The sequence below is a fragment of the Helianthus annuus genome, chromosome 13, assembly GCF_002127325.2.
Source record: "Helianthus annuus cultivar XRQ/B chromosome 13, HanXRQr2.0-SUNRISE, whole genome shotgun sequence".
NCBI classification, from domain to species: Eukaryota; Viridiplantae; Streptophyta; class Magnoliopsida; order Asterales; family Asteraceae; genus Helianthus; species Helianthus annuus.
In genome coordinates this window covers 10,432,275-10,457,257 of record NC_035445.2, presented here as the reverse complement: position 1 = coordinate 10,457,257, position 24,983 = coordinate 10,432,275, and the positions used below count along the sequence as shown (strand labels likewise).

Genomic DNA, 24,983 nt, shown 5'->3' with positions numbered 1-24,983 from the left:
TTTATTTATTTTAATATTTTGAGTTCGCGTATACTCCATTGTCATCTTCTGGCGACAGAATTCTCCACAACCCTCATTTAACATGTTAAATTTATTTATTTTAATATTTTGAATCTGCATAGACTCTATTTCCTTCTACTGGTACACAAATTCCTTACCATCCCAAATCCATCCTCACACAAAACTTTATTTTAATTTTTTGAATTCTAATACGAATGTCAATATATAATGCAGTCAAATAAAATCTATTAATTAACGTTTAACATGTTAAATATATTTATGTTAATATTTTGAGCCTGCATAGACTCTATTTCTTTCTTCCTGCTACACAAGTCTCTCAAACCCTATCAAATCCATACTCACACAAACGTTATTATAAGTTTTTTAACGCTAATCCATACTCACACAAATTCCCTACTCTCCCAGATCTATCCTCACACAAAACTTTATTTTAATTTTTTGAATTCTAGTACAAACGTCAGTATATAATGCGGTCAAATAAAATCTATCATTTAACGTTAACATGTTAAGATTATTTATTTTAATATTTTGAGCCCGCATAGACTCCACACAAAACTTATTTTAATATTTTGAACTCTTATATGAAATTTAATATATTATTTCTTCAAATAAAGTTGAATTGAAACTAACTGATTAATGTAAACTCTCATTTAACATGTTAAAGTTTTTATACAAAACTTATTTAAACATGTTTGGTCAAAGTCATAGTATATCTTCTATGCGAAGTGTATTATGTGGTTTTCGTAATAGACTATTGAAAACATGTTCTGATAAATTTAAAAACTTGAAGCTAGTTTTTAATAAAACTAATAAATAAAAGCGACATTATTACACGTACGGAACCCTAATTCTCTCTCTAGCAATTGGCGATCATGAATCCTCAGCCGTAACCCTAATTTCATTTGATTTTTTCTATTGCTGATTCGTTTCTTTGATCTCTATTATCAAAAACGAATTTAGTTTTGCAGATCTGTTCGAATCTCTTTTAGGGTTTCATTCAATTAGCTGCCCAAATCCATCCTTTGAAGGTGTTTTCATAGTTGTTCGGCCTGATCTTTACAAGTAGATATCTGAATCGTTCGAAGCATGGGTTAGGGTTTCTTGCTAGTTTAGGGTTTCTGTTTATGTCTTTTCGGTTTGTTTGGTTTGCTGGAATTGTTTGGTGATTGGTTTGCTTCGAGTTTTGTTTCTGCAATCGATTGAAGAGAGTTGTGAGAGTTGTTTTTGATTCTGAATGGAAGAGCATAACACAAAGGGTGACGGCGGCAGACCTTCATATTCTTTTGAGGGTTTGGCCAGCCGAACCATGGATGTTGAGGGTGACGGTAGCAAATCTTCGTTCTCGTTTGATAGCTGGACAAATCTTCGTTCTCGTATGAATGAATTGTCAAAGGTTACTGGTCATACTACCATGGGGTATGAGCCATCTTCAGAACACAAAGGAACGTCTTATGCGGCTGATAAAGGGAAACCTTCAGGTTCGGGTTCTGCGGAAAGATTATCTTTTGCTAATGTAGTAAAGGATAAAAAAGAGACTGTGAAGGTGAATTTCAGGGTGATGGAATCAAGCGAGGAAGTTGATGGTGCCGATGTAGTGATTCCATTATCTTCAGTTAAATAAGTTACTGACAGGTATGCGAATACTTTGTACGGGTACTTTTTGGGTAAACGACTAGCTTTTCCCGTGGTGGATTTTTATGCGAAGAACAATTGGGTAAAATATGGGTTGTCAAGACTTATGATGAATGCACACGGGTTCTTTTTCTTTAAGTTCAAAACTAAAGAAGGAATGGACCAAATGTTAGAGGATGGTCCGTGGATGATACGAAATGTTCCAATAATTTTGAAACAGTGGTCTGCCTCTACCAAGTTGGAAAAAGAGGAACTGAAATCTATTCCAGTGTGGGTCAAGATGCATGATGTGCCTTTAGCGGCATTTACGGAGGATGGGCTTAGTCTTCTTGCATCGAAGATTGGGGTACCTAAAATGTTGGATTCGTATACTGCCACAATGTGTACGGAATCTTGGGGAAGAAGCAGCTATGCTAGGGCACTCATTGAGGTACAGGCAGGGGCTGATTTAAAGAAGAGTGTTAATGTTGCAATCCCATCTTTGGAGGGTGATGGCCATTCAGTGGCGGAGGTTAAGATTGAGTATGATTGGGAACCGTTAAGGTGTTCGTCTTGTTGTGTGTTTGGTCATGATGTTTCTTCGTGCCCAAAGAACCTCCAGGTTGTTCCAAATGGGGATTCTGGAAAGAATGGTGATGAATTTCAGGTCGTGGGTGCCAAAAAGAAGAAAGCTTCTACTCAAGGGCTTCATATAAAAAATCAAAAACCTAAGGTAGTCTATCGTCCAGTTGCCAAATCTAAACCGAATTCGGCTGTGAAAAATTCGAATCAGGTTTCAACGTCGAACCCCTTTGATAGTCTTAAAGATGATGATGGTAATGGTACCACGGTGGGTCGAGTGGCTGGTAATCAGGGAGGTACCACCGTGGGTCGAGTTGAGAAGAAACCGTCGAGTGACAGGCAGGAATCGGATGAGGAGGAGGTTGAAGAAGTCTACAACGAAACTAGTGCATTCATGACATCGGGTACTCATCCTTTTTCTTTGAAAGCAGGGGCAAGCACCTCTTCTTCCAAGTTCTCGAATGGATAGGTTGTCTGCTTTTCGTCTGAAGGGGCTGCGGTTTTGTGGCCACTTTATTTTTGATGATGGTGGCTGAGATTATGTTTTGTGGTTTGCATTGTTTTGTCTACTAGATGTCATGTCATGATGTATAGTAGACTAGGTTATGGGGTATTATAGGTCTTTGGTTTTTTGTTTTTGTTTTACATATATGGGGCATGTCCTGTATATGAACTAGTGTGGAACACATCCTCACTACTTGTTCTTATTTGCGGTTGCATTTTAATAGAATCACCGGGGTAACCCTTTACCCAAAAAAAAAGCGACATTATTTAAGATATAAAGGTTAAACAAGTGATATACAGGTTACATGAATAAGTATATATGGGTTGTGTTTGGGTGTAGCGATTCAACCTGTCAACCTGACACGATTGATACCCCGACTGAAAATCACAAGTACATTTAGTAAAAAAGAATTACATTATGAATTTACCATTAGTGAACCAATTAGAGAACATATCCCCAGGTATACTAATATATTTGAGTGACCATAACACGGTTCAAAATACATCATGAGAGTTGCTACTAATGACAAGGTAGCTGCTATTTGATATACTCATATGTAGCTGCCTCTTAACTTAAGCCACACAGTTGGGTCCGTCTCATCCAACTCCATATCACACCGTTTATCAACTGTATTAAATGAAAATCTAACCTTTTAAAGGGTGCATATATCAACTAATTCTGATTTTAGGAACTAGGATATGACACCTGGATTGAACCGAAAATAGTGTATTTCAAGAATCAGAGGTAAGAATGTGCTCAATGCTTCCTCGATCCGTTCATCTGAGCATTGCACTCTGAATCAACGCTTGACCGGTGTCCAAATAATGCCATCCACCTTTACGAGACTAGAATCAAAACTTAAAAACGAATTAGGGTCTAGGGTTTTATAGATTGGTTTCGACTAGTGAATTAAGGTGCAATAACCTTTGTTGGAACAAAAGAGCAACCAAACCAACTGAAGCCAACGTGTCAATTTTTGCATCTGGCAATAGAGGTTGTGCTTCTCATATTGCATATATAGTAGGGTTATTTGCTACAATGGCACCATCTTGCCAGCGAAGAACACCTGCAGAGCGTTTTAGTTACATAAAAACTAAAAGCTATACTACGCATTTATACCAATAATAACTAACTAATACCATCAAAATAATCTTCAAGATGATATGGAGGTGCAAATGATGCTCTTATAGCTTGCCACAAATCATGGCTACAACTCCCGGCCTGTATAAGCACTCCTTTTATATCCAACATGAGCACTAGTAATTGTTGTTCCATGTCCATTTGTTGAAATAGTTTCTGACATTTTCAAAGGGATTTCGGGTGTACCAGCAGGGTACGTACTACAGTTTGAATGGAAATATCAATATTAATTAAGAAGCAAACGACAAGTGAATGTATATTAAAAATTAGCGATAAGTAACACAACATCAGTAGAAAGAAATCTACCTAATAATTGCGAAATATAAATGTCTGGGTTGGTGCCACATTGACTAATGTGGATACTAAAAAAACTTTGGGAATTCTTTTCACTGATGAATCTATTAACAGATCTAAATCCTCGTCAGCACACATCTCCTTCAACAAGCTCTCAAACTGATCAGGCTAGACAAAGTAATAACTAGTTTAATTTTATTGAAACAATATTAACTATCAACTATGTTTAAAAAGGAGAAACACATACTTTAGATCCATGCACAACAACTAAAAAACTTTATGACGAGCTCTTGTAAAGCTGATCTAACTTCTCTCTCCAAGTTGCTACTTCATTATCCTTAGGAACGGGTACTGTAGGTTTAATTGTACCAGTTAGGCGTCTGTTTAACATATTAAATTGTACCAGATAGACGTATCCTTAACAGGTTAAATTAAGTGCAATAGTCTTTCACATCATGGTAGAAAGAGACTCCCTAATAATCCACAATGTTTCCGTCTACAACAATGATAACGTCTAATGCGTACAACACCCTGTCAACGCATTCACAGACCAGTCGACAATTCCAAATAATATCTATTAAAAGAGTGTTGCAGATGCAAAAAACATCAAATAATTTCCGTTAGTCGTTAACTCCATAACAAATTGCTAAATAAATCGAAAAAGCGTATCAATCACAAACCCTAGCATATGAAACATAGCACACACACGCACAACCAGAAACAGATATGGTAGAGATGGACGATATAAGATCAGTGTGGCTGAAGAATTTGGTGACGGAAACAGTTATGTAACCATGAGCTTTAGGGGTATTAATCAATCCACTGCAAATAAGGACGGAGAACATAGCTAACACTGCATACTTTTCGAAGAACTTGGCGTCTTGCAACTCATGGTTGCAAATTGTAATCTATATATGATGATTGATGAACAACTTGATTTAGTTTGAAACAAATGAAAAGGCTAACAAGTAAATTAGACTAAATTTTGCAAAATTGATACACTAAATTTTTTTTAACATGTTAAATATTATTCCCAAATAGAACAAAAGAATCAATAATAATCAATCTATATACACCATTGAATAAAAATGAAAAACTTGATTCAGTTTTGAAACAAATGAACAAAGCCACATTACATTAGATCTGAGCCTTTAATAAACCTTGTATTTGAAGCTATTGAACTGAAAAGCAACACAAAAAATAGATAACAAAACAAAAGTACAATTCATTTACCTAAAATCGATGAAAAATTATGAATCAAGTAGCAGCAGAGAGAAGAAGATCGGATTCAAAAGCAACACTCTTCAAATCGGGAGCGCTTGTTTAACACGTCAAAATCAATTTCCGAAGGTTCTGGATCTTCGAATTTAGGCATGGAATACTCGATCTAACAACATGAGATCTCGCATATGAATTGAGCGATGGAGAAACTCGGTGACGATCTCGTCGTTAGAGATATAAGACCGACGGCCGGACGCCACCGTTGACGGTGGAGGTGCAACATATGGTGGTTGACGGTGGACATGTGAGAAAGGAGATAGGAGATATTTTTTTGATAATTCCAATTCTACCCCTCTAAGTGAAACAAAGCAGAGAAAGGATCATTTAATCATATCCGTTGATTTTTATAATCGAATGGCATGTAAGAGGGTTCCCCGGTTCCCCACTTTTTTGGTGTTCCCCAATGAACCTCACACTATATATATATATATATATATATATATATATATATAAACGTGCCAACATAATAAAAAATGACAACTTTTCGAAAAAATCTCAAAGTTATGTGATAATTCTAAGAAACAGAGAAACTTAGGACTTTTGTGTTAAATATATATTGATTTAGAATTGTTCCTATATTAGGACGTATATAAAAATCAATCTCTGGGATTGCGGTATTAAAATATGCACCCAAAGGTGAGTGTCACTAAACCCCTCTTTTTACTGCTTTATACATATTTTGGGGGTGGAACACGTTGTTAAAAGGGTTTAATAATGTTTTCAAAATAAAACATAGCTTTTAATATAAAATATATATTTTCGCTGAAAATATATGAGGTTTGATAAGTTACACGTTTCGAACTAAAACGTTTTTGATGAATGAATATTGAATGTACGATATTTCATAAGTGATACAAGACCGTACAGTTGGGGACGAATTCTTGACTGGGTCTCATATGATGGAGAGTAAGGGGAATTCGTACAACGCCGTGTATTAAATTGTCATATTAGTAGGATATAGATTGTACGTGAGGCAGACATCATATTGTTCTCAAAGAGAGAACCCTGCGCCCATGATGTCGTTTAATCAGTTAAGTATTGTACGCGATGAATTGTTGGTAGATCTATCGGGTTGACAACCCCGTCGTGACCGGTCGCCCCGTGTCAATGTCAAGCGACGAATTAATATTCTGTTTATTGTCTAGCTTTGATTATCCTTGCATGGTTAACATATAGTTCGTATCGTCTAGCTAACATACGAGTCTAAAAGTTGACGCTATAATTTAATATACAAAACCTGGGCAATATATATTACAGTTGTCGGATGGATGAACCGGCGGAAGGCCCATGGATTTTTAATAAGAAAGTAAAATGGACTTTCTAAGAATTAAATGGATGTTTTTAAATAAACACCTAAACAGAAAGTTTTCCTCAGAATAAAATTTGTTAGTAAACGAATAAGTGAACTCACCTTCCTTTGTGTTGACACTTGATTTTTAACATGTTCTACAGGTACTTGAATTCGGCTTCGGGAAATCATGGCGTATCTTGTGTTTGATGATGCATGTTGTTTTGTTTAAATATGTTGGATAACTTTTAAACTTTTTAGGACTTTTGTAATAAGATCCGCGAGGATCAAAGACATCTTAACTATGTAGTTGTGTCGTGACTTAAAACGTAATGTTTAATAACTTGTGTTTAAAATAAACCAATATGTCCAGCAATAAAATGCATCGCTCGACAAGATATAAATGGGCACCAACTTCCGTCTCCACTACGTTAAATATTCCGCTGCGACGTTTTTGGGGTGTGACAGAAGTTGGTATCAGAGCCAGGTTGTTAGTGAACTAGATGTTTTCGGAGGAAAACACTAGACTTCAACCGGTGAATTTTGAAATATAAGTCCAAAATTCTCGAAGCCAAGAAATTTTAATAAACATAGAAAAATTTGTATCATATATGAAAACCCTTATGTGTTTATGTGCATACGTGATTTTCTGTTTAGTTTGAGCCTTATGTGTTGTCACACCCCCAAAATCCACCCGCGGAGTACCACCGCTTGGGAGCGTGACTGACCAGGATCAAGCCATCAATCATATCAAACATAGCATTTAATATAAAAGTAAATAATGTAAATCATCATGACATGATTGATGTTTCAAAACCAACATCGTTTAAGTAGCGGAAGCATAGTATGTAATCTCAAAATAGTTATACGAGTAATAAGTTCATAAATAGTTCACGATCCATATCCCACAACGACCTGCTCCTCCCTGTGCAAGCTCCAGTATACCTAAGGTCCTGCAAGGCATGCAGCAAATAATCAACAAACTAGTTGAGCGAGTTCACAGAAAGTAAGTTCATAGTGCAATGCATAAGTATAGCTAGTGGGGGCTTCCCATACTAGTGTGTAATAAAGGTGGGGGCTTCCCATGTTCATCCTGGTCAATGAGGGCTTCTCATTAACGGTACTTACTAGACTAACTTCCGACCATGTGTTCTTCTTTACCGAGAACAGGAATACGTACAGGGTCACGTAGGCTTTACGTGACGTGCCCTTCCCCGAGGACAGTGGTACGCGTGGGGGCTACGTAGGCTTTACGCAGCGTGGCCTTCCGACCTGGAAGCCAGTAGATGGTATTGGGTTACGTAGGCTTTACGTAACGTGTCCTCCCGACCCGGGAGACATAAGACAAGTATACTGGGTTACGTAGGCTTTACGTAACGTGTCCTGACTAACCTGAGGACGATGGTCTATAGTCTGGTATATGCGTAAGTACGAGTAATCATTCCATATCCAACATATCCAACCCAATTCCCAACCCGGGAATCCCATGCCTTGGCTGTGTGAACTCACCTTGGTTTGCTCGGCAGATACACAGAGAGTACAAGTAGCAAGTAAATGGTCACTCACGTCCTACCATGGTTATTATACGAGTCAGGTTCGTATATAGCACGTATATAGTAATCACGTATAGTCATGGCAAACATGTACGCACGTAAGCAGATAAGGCATAGCATGTGAGGATCCAATTGTTCTAAGTCCAATCCTACCCGGCCCAATGACATAAGCAGCCCAATAACAAAACAGTCCAGATTCTCAATCAGCCCAAATAGCAAACGCATACAAGTCCATTAATAAACAGTCCACAATTCAAATCGTTGGGCTCAATAGATTGGGCCCGTGACAGTGAAGGCCCAACAGTGTGCACGTAACGGTGGTCTCGACTCGCAACGGGGTTACGAGTCGCAACGAGGATCTCGAGTCGTAACGGGGGTCTCGAGTCGTAACAAGCGGTCTCGGTTCATCATGGTCCGGTTACGACTGGTCATGTGCTGGTTACGAGTCGCAACGGGACTCGCAACCGTGGTCTCGACTTGTGCTGGCTTGGTTACGAGTGGGGTTCCGACTCGCAACGAGTGACACCGAGTCGCAACCGTGTGTGTAACCGGTTTCCATAAATCCTGCATTGACTTATCCGTGATTTCAGCTAACAGTTTGGTCAGTTTCGGAAACAGATCAAATCAACAATTAATCTATAATCAAGTATGTTCATAATCAACATCAATTCAAGAACAATTAACCAATCTCGTGCAGAACATGTAATCGGATCATGTGATACCTAATCCCATAGACTAACATGCAACCTAAGTCATGAAAATCCAAAACGAATCATCGTACCAACTTTTCGGGAACAATCTATGTTAGCCGATCCTCAATCGTTTAATCTAATATTATCATACACACAATCCAAACATATATCATGTTAACCGATTTAACAAGCATCTCGCTATTTGAATAACATCATACATCCGGTTTGCATGAACATACATAAGAGCCGATTTAACAAAACATTTATCAATTAACATCCCAATCAATACATTAACAAGAATTCTCGGATTAAGCATCACCAACATACAAACCATACGATAACCATTTAACAAGCAATCTAATTATCAAGCACTAACCGGTTGGATTGAAGGTAGGGGATCGATTCACTTCACAAGCTTCGAAGTGTGTGTGCGTGTCGTCGGGTTCCAAGCAAGCCGAGAGAGAGAGCAAAGCTTCTAGGGTTTGTGTGTGTTTGTGATTTGCAAAGGTGGTGAAACAAAACCCCTAACTCGGTTTTGTGTTGCGAGTGGGGAGTGGGCCGAGCCCACTCGGTTACCTAATGGACCGAATGTAAGGTGTAAAGCCCAAAGGCTTGTGTGACCGGTTATCGTGTGCAGTTTGGGTTTGGTTCAATTAACATACAACGTATATTACACAATACACATAACGACATCTCATAAATCACGTAATATTCATTAGCTCAACATGTCACATAAACACGTAACGTTACATCAAGCAAGCCTAAAGTTCGAGTTGTCACATTATCCCCAACTAATTGGAAATTTCGTCCCGAAATTTGGTATGCACTCACTGAGGAAGCTAGGTAAACTGTACCGTTCACTGATTTTCCTGGGGTGTCACATCCTCCCCCCGTTGATCTGGAATTTCGTCCCGAAATTCCTAAGTAGTAGCTTCAGCCTCAGTAGTGGTTGCCTTGTTCCCGAATAACTGGGGGTACTTTTCTGTCATCCTGTCTTCGCGTTCCCAGGTGTACTCTGGGCCACGTTTGGAGTTCCAACGAACTCGGACAAGAGGGATTCTCTTGTGTTTGAGGACCTTCACATCCCGGTCCGTGATTTCGACTGGTTCCTCAACGAACTGCAACCGCTCGTCGATAGTGAGTTCCTTGAAAGGAATGATAAGATTTTCATCTGATAGGCACTTCTTTAGGTTCGATACGTGAAAGACATTGTGAACTGCCCCGAGTTCAGCTGGTAGGTTCAACTTGTAGGCTACCTTGCCAATCTTTTCTATAATTTCGAATGGTCCGACGTATCGCGGATTCAGTTTGCCCCGTTTGCCAAAACGAACCACACCCTTCCAGGGTGAGACTTTCAATAAAACCCGGTCCCCGACCTCAAATTCCAATGGCTTTCTACGCTTGTCCGCGTAGGCTTTCTGACGGTCGCGTGCTGCCGCCATGCGTTGTCGTATCAGTGCGATCTTTTCTGTGGCGTCCACTACAATCTCTGGACCCGTGATCTGACTATCTCCCACCTCTGCCCAACAGAGAGGTGACCGGCATTTACGCCCGTACAATGCCTCGAACGGAGCGGCTTGTATGCTGGTATGGTAACTGTTATTATACGAGAACTCCACCAAAGGGAGATGCTTTTCCCAGCCGTTGCCGAAATCGATGACGCATGCCCGAAGCATGTCTTCAAGTGTTTGGATCGTACGCTCAGACTGCCCATCCGTCTGAGGATGATATGCTGTGCTCATGTCTAATCGTGAGCCAAAGGATTTATGCATTGCTTGCCAAAGTTCTGACGTGAATCGTGCATCGCGATCCGAAATGATGGACGTGGGCACCCCGTGCCTCGAGACGACTTCTTTAAGGTATACGTCTGCAAGAGTGGAGAACTTGTCCGTTTCCTTTATAGGTAGGAAGTGTGCAGACTTAGTGAGTCGATCAACTATGACCCATATTGTATCATTCCCACTGTGGTATCTTAGGCTGCTGAAGTAGGCCAGCTGGTTTCTGATATTCGACCTTGACTCTCGCACAGGTCAAGCATTTTCCAACGTACGTAGCAATGTGGGCCTTCATGCTAGGCCACCAATAAGTAGTGCTGATGTCATGGTACATTTTATCCGACCCTGGATGTACCGAATAGCGAGACTTGTGAGCTTCATCCATTACAAGTTCGCGTAAACCGCCATAAAGAGGGACCCAAATCCGGCCCGTTACATAGTAGGCGCCGTCTGCCTTCTGTTCCATCTGTTGTCGTGAGCCGCGTAAGGCTTCAGCCTTGACGTTTTCAGGCTTCAGTGCTTCTACCTGAGCATTTCGTATCTGTGCTGGAAGGCTAGACTGAATCGTAAGCTGTAGCGCTCGCACGCGCTTCGGTAAAGTGTCCTTTCGACTAAGGGCATCAGCCACAACATTGGCTTTGCCTGGATGATACTTGATAGCGCACTCGTAGTCATTAAGTAACTCGACCCATCGTCGTTGACGCATATTCAAATCCTTCTGCTTAAGGATATGCTCGAGACTCCTGTGATCGGTGTAAATCGTGCACCTGGTACCGTACAGGTAGTGTCGCCATATCTTAAGCGCGAAAACAACAGCTCCCAGCTCTAAATCGTGCGTCGTGTAGTTCCGTTCGTGAACCTTGAGTTGACGAGAGGCGTAAGCAATAACCTTGTCGCGCTGCATCAGCACACATCCCAATCCCCGAATGGATGCATCACAATATACTACGAAGTCTTCTGTGCCCTCTGGCAATGAGAGGATAGGTGCACTGCAAAGTCTATCCTTTAGGTGCTGAAAAGCAGTCTCCTGGGGTTCTCCCCAGCGATAGGTAACACCCTTCTGTGTCAGTAACGTAAGCGGCTGAGCAATCTTCGAGAAATCCTTTATAAACCGTCTGTAGTAACCTGCCAGACCCAAGAATTGGCGTATTTCCGTCGGTGTACGCGGTGCAGGCCAGTTTCTGATCGAGTCTACCTTGGATGGATCGACATGGATCCCATCCTTGTTTACCACGTGGCCTAAGAAGTGGACTTCACGAAGCCAGAAGTCGCATTTAGAAAACTTGGCGTACAACTGTTCCTTCCGAAGGAGTTCCAAAATAAGGCGAAGATGCTGCTCGTGTTCCTCCTGACTCTTGGAGTAAATCAGGATGTCGTCGATGAAAACTATGACGAACTTGTCGAGATAGGGTTTGCACACCCTGTTCATAAGATCCATAAATACAGCAGGCGCGTTCGTTAACCCAAACGGCATGACGAGAAACTCGTAGTGTCCGTAACGAGTTCTGAAGGCTGTCTTGGAGACGTCCTCATCCCGGACTCTCAGCTGATGATACCCTGACCTCAAATCTATCTTCGAATAGTAGCACGACCCTTGCAACTGGTCGAATAAGTCGTCTATGCGTGGAAGAGGATAACGGTTCTTCACTGTTACCTTGTTGAGTTCACGGTAGTCGATGCACATCCTGAACGTACCGTCTTTCTTCTTCACGAAAAGTACTGGAGCTCCCCAAGGCGAAGAGCTTGGACGAATAAAGCCCTTTTCCAAGAGCTCTTGTAGTTGCTTTGACAGTTCCTCCAATTCTGATGGAGCTAGACGATATGGTGCGCGAGCTATGGGTGCTGCTCCCGGAGCGAGCTCGATTTGAAATTCGACCTGACGATGAGGCGGTAAGCCAGGTAAGTCTTCGGGAAACACCTGAGGGTAATCACGTACAATTGGAATATCCTCCAATTTCTTTTCCTTTGCTGATGCGTCTGTAACGAGAGCCAAAATAGCTGTGTGACCTTTACGTAAGCACTTCTGAGCCTTCAAGAAAGAGATGATGCCAACCACAGCACCACTCTTGTCGCCTTGAACTTCTAGAGGTTCCTGACCCGAACGAGGAATACGAATAATCTTTTCACTGCATAAAATTTCTGCCTGGTGTTGGGACAACCAATCCATCCCAATCACGACGTCGAAGCTACCCAAAACTATGGGAATGAGGTCGATAGTGAAAGCTCGACCAGCTAGGATAAGATTACAACCCTGAACTACGTGCGTGGCTTCTAGACTTTTACCGTTAGCTAACTCTACTATATGTTTGGTGGGTAAAAGTGTTGGTGCACGTTTTAGCAGTTGACACATTTTCACAGACATATAGCTTGTATCCGCACCCGAATCAAATAAAACAGTAACGTAAATATCGTCGAGGAGAAACTTACCCATAACAACGTTGGGATCGTTCACTGCGTCGCCTCGACCTAGCACAAAAGCGCGACCACGAGCTTCATTGCCGTTGTTGTTGTTGTTTCCACCGTTGTTGTTCCCGTTGCCCTGATTGTTGTTGTTGTTGCGGTTCTGGTTCAACTGAGGACAATCGCGTTTGAAGTGACCTTCAGCCCCACACTGGAAACATCCCCGGTTTCCACGCTGTGGCTGCTGCTGCTGATGCTGGTTCTGTGGAGCTGGTTGCTGAGGCTGCTGATTCTGATTCGCAGGCCGCGGACTCCTACAGTCTTTGGCCTCGTGCCCCATCTTAAGACACCTTTGACAACGACCCTTGTTACATGGGCCGTGGTGATGCCTGTTGCAGTTGTGGCACCTAGGTTGACTACCCTGATATCTCCTCTGTCTGTGACCACCAGAGGATTGCTGACTGGGACTCTGATAGTGGTCAATCTTCTGCTGCTGAGCTTGTGGCTGAACAATCGCTGAACCTTTACTGGAATCCCCATCCCACTTTCTTTTACTGTCACCAGATGTAGCAGGAGTAACTGAGGTGGTGACATTAGCAGTAGCATTAACACGCTTGGGCAGTTTATTCTGATCCACTGCCTGATCGGTGATACGGTGAGCAAGACGCTGGATTTCTTGGATGTTTTCGAGGTTAGCCGACGTCACGTGGCTCTGAATTTCTGGCGCCAATCCCTTGAGATACAACTCAATGCGCTTGTATGGAGGGTCCACCATAGTAGGACACAGAACGGCCAGCTCATTAGACCGTTTAGTATACGCCTCGATTTCCGATCCAACCATTTTCAAGTTATACAGCTCGTCTTCCAGCTTGTGAATATCTTCCCGCGTGCAATACTCACGCTTGATGAGTTCCTTAAAATCGTTCCATGGGGTGGCGTTAGCAGCTGCCAACCCTAAGATCTGGACTTGGGCGTTCCACCAAGTCAATGCTATTCCTTCCAAAGTACCGGTGGCAAACTTGACCTTGCGAGCCTCAGGGCACTCGCACATTTCGAATACCGATTCTAACTTCTCGAACCAGTGGAGGAGTCCCACTGCTCCTTCTGTGCCGCTGAAAGAATTTGGACGACAGTCCATGAAGTTCTTGAAAGTGCAGACAGGCTGCTGCGCGTGTTGACCTATTGTGTACGAATAGGACGAAGTTAAATACGAGAGTTAATGTAGGATCTAAAGATCCTAGTGTGTGCCTATACTGCAGGATATACTACCTGCTTGAGCTGCTGCAACTGCTGCAGCAACTTGAGCTTGAACAAGAGCCTCTAGCTGGGCTTGTGTCATGTTGATTCGTCCAGACATGATCTTCATAGTAACAAGTAGCATACGTAAGAATGGTTCGCGAATAGGGCGATGACAGAAAAGCGTAGGCATATAGGTGTTCTCATGAAATCAAAGCATGTGTATCTAAGCGTAATGCGAGCAATGTTCTAAGCAGTTCTAGCAAACAGGCAATAAACATAAACCTTATTACCTAGTATGTCGAGTCTTGCACGTGGAGCGAAGCGTCGTTGTGGATCATTGAGAGCACTGTTCTGGTTATAGTCCGGTTTTAATAAAAACGTTTTCCCATATTAAAACCAAGTTCTCTATAACCAATGGCTCTGATACCAATCTGTCACACCCCCAAAATCCACCCGCGGAGTACCACCGCTTGGGAGCGTGACTGACCAGGATCAAGCCATCAATCATATCAAACATAGCATTTAATATAAAAGTAAATAATGTAAATCATCATGACATGATTGATGTTTCAAAACCAACATCGTTTAAGTAGCGGAAGCATAGTATGTAATCTCAAAATAGTTATACGAGTAATAAGTTCATAAATAGTTCACGATCCATATCCCACAACGACCTGCTCCTCCCTGTGCAAGCTCCAGTATACCTAAGGTCCTGCAAGGCATGCAGCAAATAATCAACAAACTAGTTGAGCGAGTTCACAGAAAGTAAGTTCATAGTGCAATGCATAAGTATAGCTAGTGGGGGCTTCCCATACTAGTGTGTAATAAAGGTGGGGGCTTCCCATGTTCATCCTGGTCAATGAGGGCTTCTCATTAACGGTACTTACTAGACTAACTTCCGACCATGTGTTCTTCTTTACCGAGAACAGGAATACGTACAGGGTCACGTAGGCTTTACGTGACGTGCCCTTCCCCGAGGACAGTGGTACGCGTGGGGGCTACGTAGGCTTTACGCAGCGTGGCCTTCCGACCTGGAAGCCAGTAGATGGTATTGGGTTACGTAGGCTTTACGTAACGTGTCCTCCCGACCCGGGAGACATAAGACAAGTATACTGGGTTACGTAGGCTTTACGTAACGTGTCCTGACTAACCTGAGGACGATGGTCTATAGTCTGGTATATGCGTAAGTACGAGTAATCATTCCATATCCAACATATCCAACCCAATTCCCAACCCGGGAATCCCATGCCTTGGCTGTGTGAACTCACCTTGGTTTGCTCGGCAGATACACAGAGAGTACAAGTAGCAAGTAAATGGTCACTCACGTCCTACCATGGTTATTATACGAGTCAGGTTCGTATATAGCACGTATATAGTAATCACGTATAGTCATGGCAAACATGTACGCACGTAAGCAGATAAGGCATAGCATGTGAGGATCCAATTGTTCTAAGTCCAATCCTACCCGGCCCAATGACATAAGCAGCCCAATAACAAAACAGTCCAGATTCTCAATCAGCCCAAATAGCAAACGCATACAAGTCCATTAATAAACAGTACACAATTCAAATCGTTGGGCTCAATAGATTGGGCCCGTGACAGTGAAGGCCCAACAGTGTGCACGTAACGGTGGTCTCGACTCGCAACGGGGTTACGAGTCGCAACGAGGATCTCGAGTCGTAACGGGGGTCTCGAGTCGTAACAAGCGGTCTCGGTTCATCATGGTCCGGTTACGACTGGTCATGTGCTGGTTACGAGTCGCAACGGGACTCGCAACCGTGGTCTCGACTTGTGCTGGCTTGGTTACGAGTGGGGTTCCGACTCGCAACGAGTGACACCGAGTCGCAACCGTGTGTGTAACCGGTTTCCATAAATCCTGCATTGACTTATCCGTGATTTCAGCTAACAGTTTGGTCAGTTTCGGAAACAGATCAAATCAACAATTAATCTATAATCAAGTATGTTCATAATCAACATCAATTCAAGAACAATTAACCAATCTCGTGCAGAACATGTAATCGGATCATGTGATACCTAATCCCATAGACTAACATGCAACCTAAGTCATGAAAATCCAAAACGAATCATCGTACCAACTTTTCGGGAACAATCTATGTTAGCCGATCCTCAATCGTTTAATCTAATATTATCATACACACAATCCAAACATATATCATGTTAACCGATTTAACAAGCATCTCGCTATTTGAATAACATCATACATCCGGTTTGCATGAACATACATAAGAGCCGATTTAACAAAACATTTATCAATTAACATCCCAATCAATACATTAACAAGAATTCTCGGATTAAGCATCACCAACATACAAACCCTACGATAACCATTTAACAAGCAATCTAATTATCAAGCACTAACCGGTTGGATTGAAGGTAGGGGATCGATTCACTTCACAAGCTTCGAAGTGTGTGTGCGTGTCGTCGGGTTCCAAGCAAGCCGAGAGAGAGAGCAAAGCTTCTAGGGTTTGTGTGTGTTTGTGATTTGCAAAGGTGGTGAAACAAAACCCCTAACTCGGTTTTGTGTTGCGAGTGGGGAGTGGGCCGAGCCCACTCGGTTACCTAATGGACCGAATGTAAGGTGTAAAGCCCAAAGGCTTGTGTGACCGGTTATCGTGTGCAGTTTGGGTTTGGTTCAATTAACATACAACGTATATTACACAATACACATAACGACATCTCATAAATCACGTAATATTCATTAGCTCAACATGTCACATAAACACGTAACGTTACATCAAGCAAGCCTAAAGTTCGAGTTGTCACATGTGTTACTATTCATGTTGATCACACAGTTACTTGTACGGTTATATATGTGTCACAGATGTCGCACGAGCACGAGGTCATCGAGATCAACGACTCAAGTAGCGAGCCAGATTTCGAGACTTCACCCAGATCCATTTTACCAGAGACAGCTATCACAACCCCACAGATGGTTGGTATGGCTGAGTTTGCTTCATCATTCTGTGTCGATCCTGCTTTCGCTAGCCAGGTAGACCCCCGATATGCTTTCACAAGCAACGGGTGGATTGATGACAACGATGACGCTCCTCTCTCGATCCATGAGACAGGACAATCATCTGGCACAGTACCAGTTATCGACGACGTGATCAGAGATGTCCCTGTATTTGGAGGACCTTTTAGTATCGCACCAGCAGTGGATGCCACTATTGTTACAGCTCGACCATTAGAGCCGTCTTTTGCTCCACCTGCTACTATGACCGAGCCCGTTGCTGAGGTCCCTCCACCTATTTTATCAGAGTCACCTTTACCTGTCATTGAGTCACATGCATCTTCTACGCCTCTATTAGTGTATTATCGTCGCAGAAAGAGAGTTAGGCCTGCTGGAGAGGTTGCTTCTACGCCACAAGTTGATACTGCATCTACTTCTAAGAAGCAGAAAGGAGTTTGGGTGGATCGATTTTGTCATTGTGACCGACAGTTTGCTGCCATGCGCGAAGAACTGGAAACGACCAAGGGTAAACTGAAGGACCTCGAGGGGCAGATGGATTGGTACGATGAGTTGAAGGAACTAGACGACAGCGCGATGAGTCAGATGCATTGGAGGATTGTGGATTTAGAGGAGTTGGTTAGGAAGATGCTAGATTTCATAGGGATGAAGCGTTAGATGTTGTTTATGTTTGTTGGTGGTTGTTTGTTTTTGGTTGTTGTATCTGGATACTCTTTTTGGTGCTTCTATTTTGGGGGCCTGCGTGCCGATTATATTTTGTGATATTAGGTAGAAATTCTGTGGAAACTTGTTATGGTGTCGATGTAGACATACCAATGATAGATATCATGTACTGAAAAACAAGTTGTTAATTTCTATGATAATATCAGATAGTTAACTTTTAGTTTAAAAATTGTTCTCATTAACATGTGGATATTATACATGCGCAATGTTTGGTCCACTGATATTTAATGATTGAGTTACTTTTATTTTGGTTATTGTCTCATGTGATTATTATTGTTGTAAATAATAGAAACGACGAAAATGCCGCCAAAAGCGAGACAGGACACTGGACTACCTGTCACCCCGGAGGAGTTGGCTCGACTCATAACCCAACACGTTAATACTGCCTTGGAACAGCGCGATGCTAACCAAAATGATGGCTAGAAACGTGAATGCGGTACTCCTGGGCAGGATCTTGGTGGGACACAGATTGGAAACCCTTCAGGTAAAATAATGATCAGAAAGTTTTGGTTGTTCATCCGTTATGATCTCATTGGAACGTATTCCTGATTTCTATTAACCATATAAACAGTGCACCGGAGCGTACACAAAACAATACAGGGTTGTAGCCCAAGATCATTTACTGGTGTCCTATGCAATGATGTGACCTTGATATGCATGATATCAGGCTGTCAGAATGAGTCAGTTATCCGAGTGTTTCAGCGATCTGAACCTGGAATTGGAAATTCGAAGAAGTGCAAACCCGAGAGCTCCAACAAGACTCCCGAAGTTGGAAGTAGGAAGAAACGCAAATTGGAGGAAGCAAGTGCAGCTAACCCTAAAGAGTCAGGAAAGGGTAAGGACGGCGATGGACAAGAAAAGTGCTCCAGATGTAGCCGAACCGGACATGTGACTTCCCAGTGTTACGCTAAGAGTACATTGAATGGAACTGCGCTTGAAGGATGCTTTACATGCGGTGGACAAGGACACTACAAAAGAGAATGCCCGAAATTGAAAGGACAAGACGTTAAGAGTAATTCCGTTGGGACAAGTGTTAGGAAGGCAAGTGAGAGTCCTGCTACTGTTACCGGTATGTTTCGAATCAAAAACCAATCTATGTTCATACTTATAATACTAAAGCTGACTTGAGTTTCGTTCGAGAAACTATGAACCATTGTTGTGTTCACCTACTAGTAAGCCAAGTATAAAGTGTCTGATAGAACTAATAGTTGGTAGATTGATAGAAACTAGCGAGGTTGTTTGTAGTTATAGTATTTGGTTAGGCGATTGTAGTTCTCGAGATTGGAGTCTTATCAGTGGAGTTGAGAAGCTTCGACGAAAATGCAAGAATGAATTCACTTTCTGAGGATGAAGTGGGGACTATCTCTCGAAGAAGCTAGTTGGAATATTTCGTTCCGATGATGATGGAAAGGCGGAAGAGGTTCGCGGGAATCGTTCGAGTCAAGTGTTGAGTGTTAATAGTCGAGAGTGGTCAGTGTTGTGAGGATGTCGCGTTGTCGTGAAAGGGCTATCCAGCGATTGCAGTAAACGTGATGGATACGGAAACCGAATGAAGGAACGTCGGAGAGATTTCTATCAAACATGACTATCCGGGAGTCTTCCTAAAAAGACTTACCTGGATCTTCCCTGCGAGATGGATCGAACTTCGAATCGATCTGACTCACGGTGATACGCCCGACTGCACAATCTTCCTATAGATTAAGCACCGCCTGAAATGATAGAAATAACGAGATAGTAAGAGCTTTTGGACAAGGATTTTATTCGATTGAGCTTTTCGCCTTAAGATGCATCTGCCTTGCTGGAATAAAGAAGGATGATGAGAGTATGCTTATAGATCAGTTTGAGATTGGGAAGCTGTATCATGGACAATTGAAGGTTTAATTATGTTAAAGGAGTTATATTGAGAGAAATGCTATAGGGTTTAGCAGAGGAAAGAAAAGCTTAGCCACGTTGACTTGGTCCTTTCGAGAGCCCATCTTGAGACGGATCAGTTGCATATGGGCTCAAGTTACCATCAGAAATGAGTAGTGTACGTGATGTACTATTCGGATACATTTGAAGAAATGTATAATGGGTGATACACTAATTCTGTGTTTTGTAAAGATTATTTGGGGAGATAAACGAAGGTTTATCGAAGCATCGAAGAAGCAGTGCGTATAGCCAGAAAAGTTATGTTACTAACCGGAAGGGGCAATTTCAGCATTCCAGTAGTATCTATGATTTATAGGTCGTGTAACCGGTGGATACCCGAAATGGTGGAACTTTGATTTGAATCTTCTTGATTTAGAGCTTGTGAATGTTGGACCCTGGAAAGTGTGGAAGATGAGAGTTTAGGAATTTAGAAGGTGTGTAATATAGATCTACAAGGATTCTTCGGAAGAATCCAAGTTTCTCGCAGAAACTATGAGACTATATTCAATAGATACGTTTGGTTTATTCTTATTAGTGCGAAAACAAAACCTGTAGAGTAAAAATTTCAGGGACGGAATTTCCTAAACAGGGGGAGACTGTGACGCCTGACTCTTCAGGCCGTACCGTACAATTGTAATACGTATTATGAATAGGTAACAGGGCTATATTTGTTTGGTTATGATGTTTATACGTGAAATTTAATGTATTGGTAAAATTAAACTTTGATAAAAAATATGTTGGCAACGGTAAGATAAACGCTTATCGCGTAACGGTTAAAATACGAAACGAACATCGGTACCACCCGATCAGTGTTAAAATCCTAAAAATAGTCTGTTATGATTAGAATAAATATTTTCATCATATTCGTGAGGAAAAATAAATTAAAACGCTAAGAAACTCTATTTTTCGAGTTTAAGCGCGTATCGCGCGATGCAGCGCGTATACCGACAAAATACTGTTAACACAGCCCGTCAAGGCAACTGAAAATCAATTTAGCAATAATTTGATAAGTTTATTCTCATAGAATGACAAAAATAAATAAAAACGCTTAAATTCCTATTTTTGCAATTTTAAACGCGTACCGCGCAATGCAGCGTGCATACTGCCAAATACCGACAACGTAGCCAGTCCAGGCAAACAAAATATTGTTCAGTAATATTTTGGCAGGTTTATTTTTATAGAGAATTAAAAATAATTTAAAACGTGTTAAAACGGGATTAAAACGCTAGATAAAATACCCGGTATCCAGTAAAATACCTGTTTCTACACTAATTAATATATATAAGTATATGTATATATAATTTTGTGTGTATCTAGGAGAGAGAAAGAGTAAGGTGGCGGCTAGGGAGGCCACCACTCCCTTGAAATCTGCCATGTGTTGGACATAGAAAATAGGAATGATGATTAATCTTATTACTACACTCAAGATCCTTCATATACACACTTAAACTTTTCAAAATAACCTCCACTCTCTCTCTTGATGAAGCTCGGCCGAACCACCCCATAACTACACACTTTCAAAAATTTCAAACCATTTCTTGAAGATTTAATGGTAGTTTAAGGTGTTTTCAAGCTAGTATGAAGGTTTAGAAGTGATTCCAAGAAGATTCAAGGAAGAACAAGGCCTCATATCATCATTAATTTCAAAACCCACTAAGAAATCTTGAAGGTATAACATACTTTCCTTCAAATCATGTTCATGATTCTTGGTGATGAAGATGCTATGGAGGGTTTCTCTTGTTCTTAGATTTAAACACTAACATGAAACTAAAACAAATGGGTTTTTGAAACAAAAATAAAATGGATGAGTATATATGTGTGGGTGAAGCCGTATGTATGTATCTATGTATATGTATATGAGATTGAGTCTTGACTTTTGATAGATTCTTGTTTGATATGATTTTTGTAAAGTGAAGTGCATGTGTGATCAAAGGAATGTGCTAAAAGGTTTTATGATTAGAAATGGATTTGTGAAAAGTAAAATTTTGGAACTATATGTATGTATATATGTGTGGCCAAATATATATATATATATATATATATGGTGGGGTTCGGCTACAAAGTCTATTTTTCCTACAAAGTGTACAAAGTCATAAAACACAACAATTTCAGCCATAAAACACACTCAAAACCCACAAATAACATAGCGAAGATCATGAAAACACAATATCCAAACCCTAACAATCCTTAAATACATCAAACACATCATCATACAACTATGAATATAAAACACAACATGATAATCAACATAAAACACACTAATGTTAGACATTCGATAATCAAAGCCTTATCATCCAAAACACAACACAAAACCCACAAATATGATGTTTTAATAATCTCCACTTTGTTGTTTGTGGGTTTTGAGTGTGTTTTACTATTGACATTATGGTGTTTTATGACTTTGTACACTTTGTAGGACAAATGGACTTTGTAGCCAACTCTCACCCTATATATATATATATATATGCATGCATGAACATTTTTGATATAGATAATTATTGATGTATAAGAATACACGCATATGTTTTGCATTTATGATAAATTAGTAGATGATGATGATGTGAAGTATGGAATGTTTGAGTATTTGAAACAAGAGTTAGGTCTAGATGCATTCAAGTTCATACAAAATGATTAGAACATGTTACGGATGCATTAGATGCATTTATTAGATCATGCATGTTGGAATATGATCATGAAATGATTATTTGTACATGTTTTAGTAAAAATAAATTTTAATCAGATTCTAAACACTAAAAATGTAAATATATGAAGTATTTAATGGTATATAATTTTTGTCATAATGTTCTCTAGCTTTGCATGTGGTACTTGGTGCATTAGAAGTTGTAAAATATGTGTAATCGCATGATTTATGTGACTTACACAAAAACTGCACTAATCTGATTATAATCACTATTTTAATCAGTAAATAACATGTATTGTGTTAAAATATCATGTCGTTTCGAGTTGGGATGATTATAGTAACGTTTAACGCAAAACTATGCGTTAAAACGGTCAAAAATCGGCTTTTTGGGTGATTTTTATAAAGCTGATTTAGATCAGTAAATAAACTGATGTTTTTAGTTTAAAAACAAGTATTTTAACTAATTTTAAGTTTACTAGGTGTTTGATCGGTCATACGTGACTTCCGATGCCCGAAAACGTTACCGAATCGCTAAAATACGCATTTTTCAATGAACACTAGTATGGGTGAATTTTGAGTGAATCTTATGTTGTCACACCCCCAAAATCCACCTGCGGATAACACCCGCTTCGGGGGCGTGACTGACCAGGATCCAGCCACCAATTATACTGAGTATTTGAGTTGATAACAAAAGTAATACTTACTAATCATAAGCTTAGCAAATATTAAGTTCAGAGTTTAAAGTTTTAAGTTCAAGACAGTAATAAGTAGCGGAAGCATAAGTAAAGTAGTTTAAACAAAGTTCATGTTTCAAAATACGGTAACACCCAACACCAGGGTGAACAGACACTACACGTTCCCAAGCTGCAAGCTCCATCGTCACTGGTTACCTGCAAAGCATGCAGTAAGGGGTCAACAATAATGCTGAGTGAGTTCACTAGTTGTCCAGTTTTAATTTCCAAAAACTTTGTTTCACCGGTTAATTTATCCGTTTATACATGCCCTGGGGAGCTACCCCAAAAGTTAGCGACTAAACTGTTTTTCCAATACCGAACACTAGGTAACCGTTGCGTATCCGCAGGATGCCCCGATGTCAATGTTCTATCATCATTGACGGATTTCTGAGTACATTAGTTCACGACCGTCCCAAACCAGGGCACGGTGTGAGGCTGGTAAACACCTAAATAGCGCTATCAACTAATAACCCGTTCGCCTAACCCGGCGACTAATCGGTATTTGTAGTAGGGACTTGAGTGATAGAGTTTCGTTTAGTGCCGTTAGTTGCAATCCGTATAAACAGTAATTAACCAAAAGGTTTCCCAATACCCGGGAAGGAAAAGTAAGTTTTGTTCCCAATAACTAGGGAAGGTATGTAAATGGTATCCCCTTTTACCAGGGGATAGGGTTGCTAGTCTCGTGTCCCAAACCACCGGGACGCATGCTTTTAAGTTGTGAACTCACCTTGGGTTGCTCGGTAGGTTTAGGTTACTTGTCAATCACGTTGGTCACCACGTCCTAACATGGTTACCGGTATAGGTCAGGTTCGGTGTGCAAGCAATCACGTAAGAACATATATAGGCACATAACATGCATACAAGTAATAGTCATGGGATTATTGGGCCGGCCCTAACAGTAACACAGTCAAACTGAACACAGCAACACATAGTTCATTTAACAGATAGCCCAAGTTAACACAGAATGGCCCAATAACCAAAATGAACAGCCCACTCGCAACCAGCTGGTCTCGAGTCGCAACCAGGTGGTTTCGGCTTGTCGTGTTATGGTTGCGAGTCGCAACCGTGGTCTCGAGTTGTCACGTTTTGGTTGCGAGTCGCAACGGCGTGGTCTCGAGTCGCAATCTCGTGGTTTCGACTTGTCATGCTTTGGTTGCGAGTCGCAACCGTGTGGTTTCGAGTCGTAATGCCGTCGTTGCGAGTCGTAATCTGTCACTTTCATACACACGTGATGATGCAGAAAAAGACAGTCCAATTTGTACATATGAAATCAGACCCAGATTAGGAAACTACCAATAAGATTTCTACAAACACTTTTCCTAATCTGCCTTTAATAAAATATGGATCAAACTTTGCCATTTTAAATCTTCAAACCAACATTCAAACAAGTTCTTCTTATGTTCATAGTTTTCTAGGGTTTTCATGCCAACATAAACACATATTTATGAACCGAAAATCACATATTTTGACAAGATCATGATGCTAAACAAGAAAACATACATTATATAGCCGAAAATCTTATGTTAAACATCATCATTCTTGCAAGAAACAAAGAAGCATAGTATGGTTAGCCATAATCATTCTTGATCTACCTTTTTCTAGTC

At 40.8% G+C, this 24,983-nt stretch overlaps 1 protein-coding gene across 1 annotated transcript; it reads left to right on the top strand.

Annotated features, from left to right (window-relative positions):
* Positions 1-1,762: 1,762 nt before the first annotated feature.
* On the top strand, positions 1,763-3,119 carry LOC110900477. The gene is made up of 2 exons (XM_022147365.1): positions 1,763-2,618; positions 3,019-3,119. The coding sequence occupies exons 1-2, from the start codon at positions 1,763-1,765 to the stop codon at positions 3,117-3,119; spliced, it is 957 nt and encodes a 318-aa protein (XP_022003057.1).
* Positions 3,120-24,983: the final 21,864 nt, after the last annotated feature.

What these genes read in the sequence shown, in the direction of transcription:
- LOC110900477 (XM_022147365.1), top strand. Translation starts at nt 1,763, where the DNA reads ATGAATGCACACGGGTTCTTTTTCTTTAAGTTCAAAACTAAAGAAGGA. An exon ending in TAGTGCATTCATGACATCGG is followed by an intron (nt 2,619 to 3,018) that starts GTACTCATCCTT and finishes AGTGATATACAG; the next exon opens with GTTACATGAATAAGTATATA.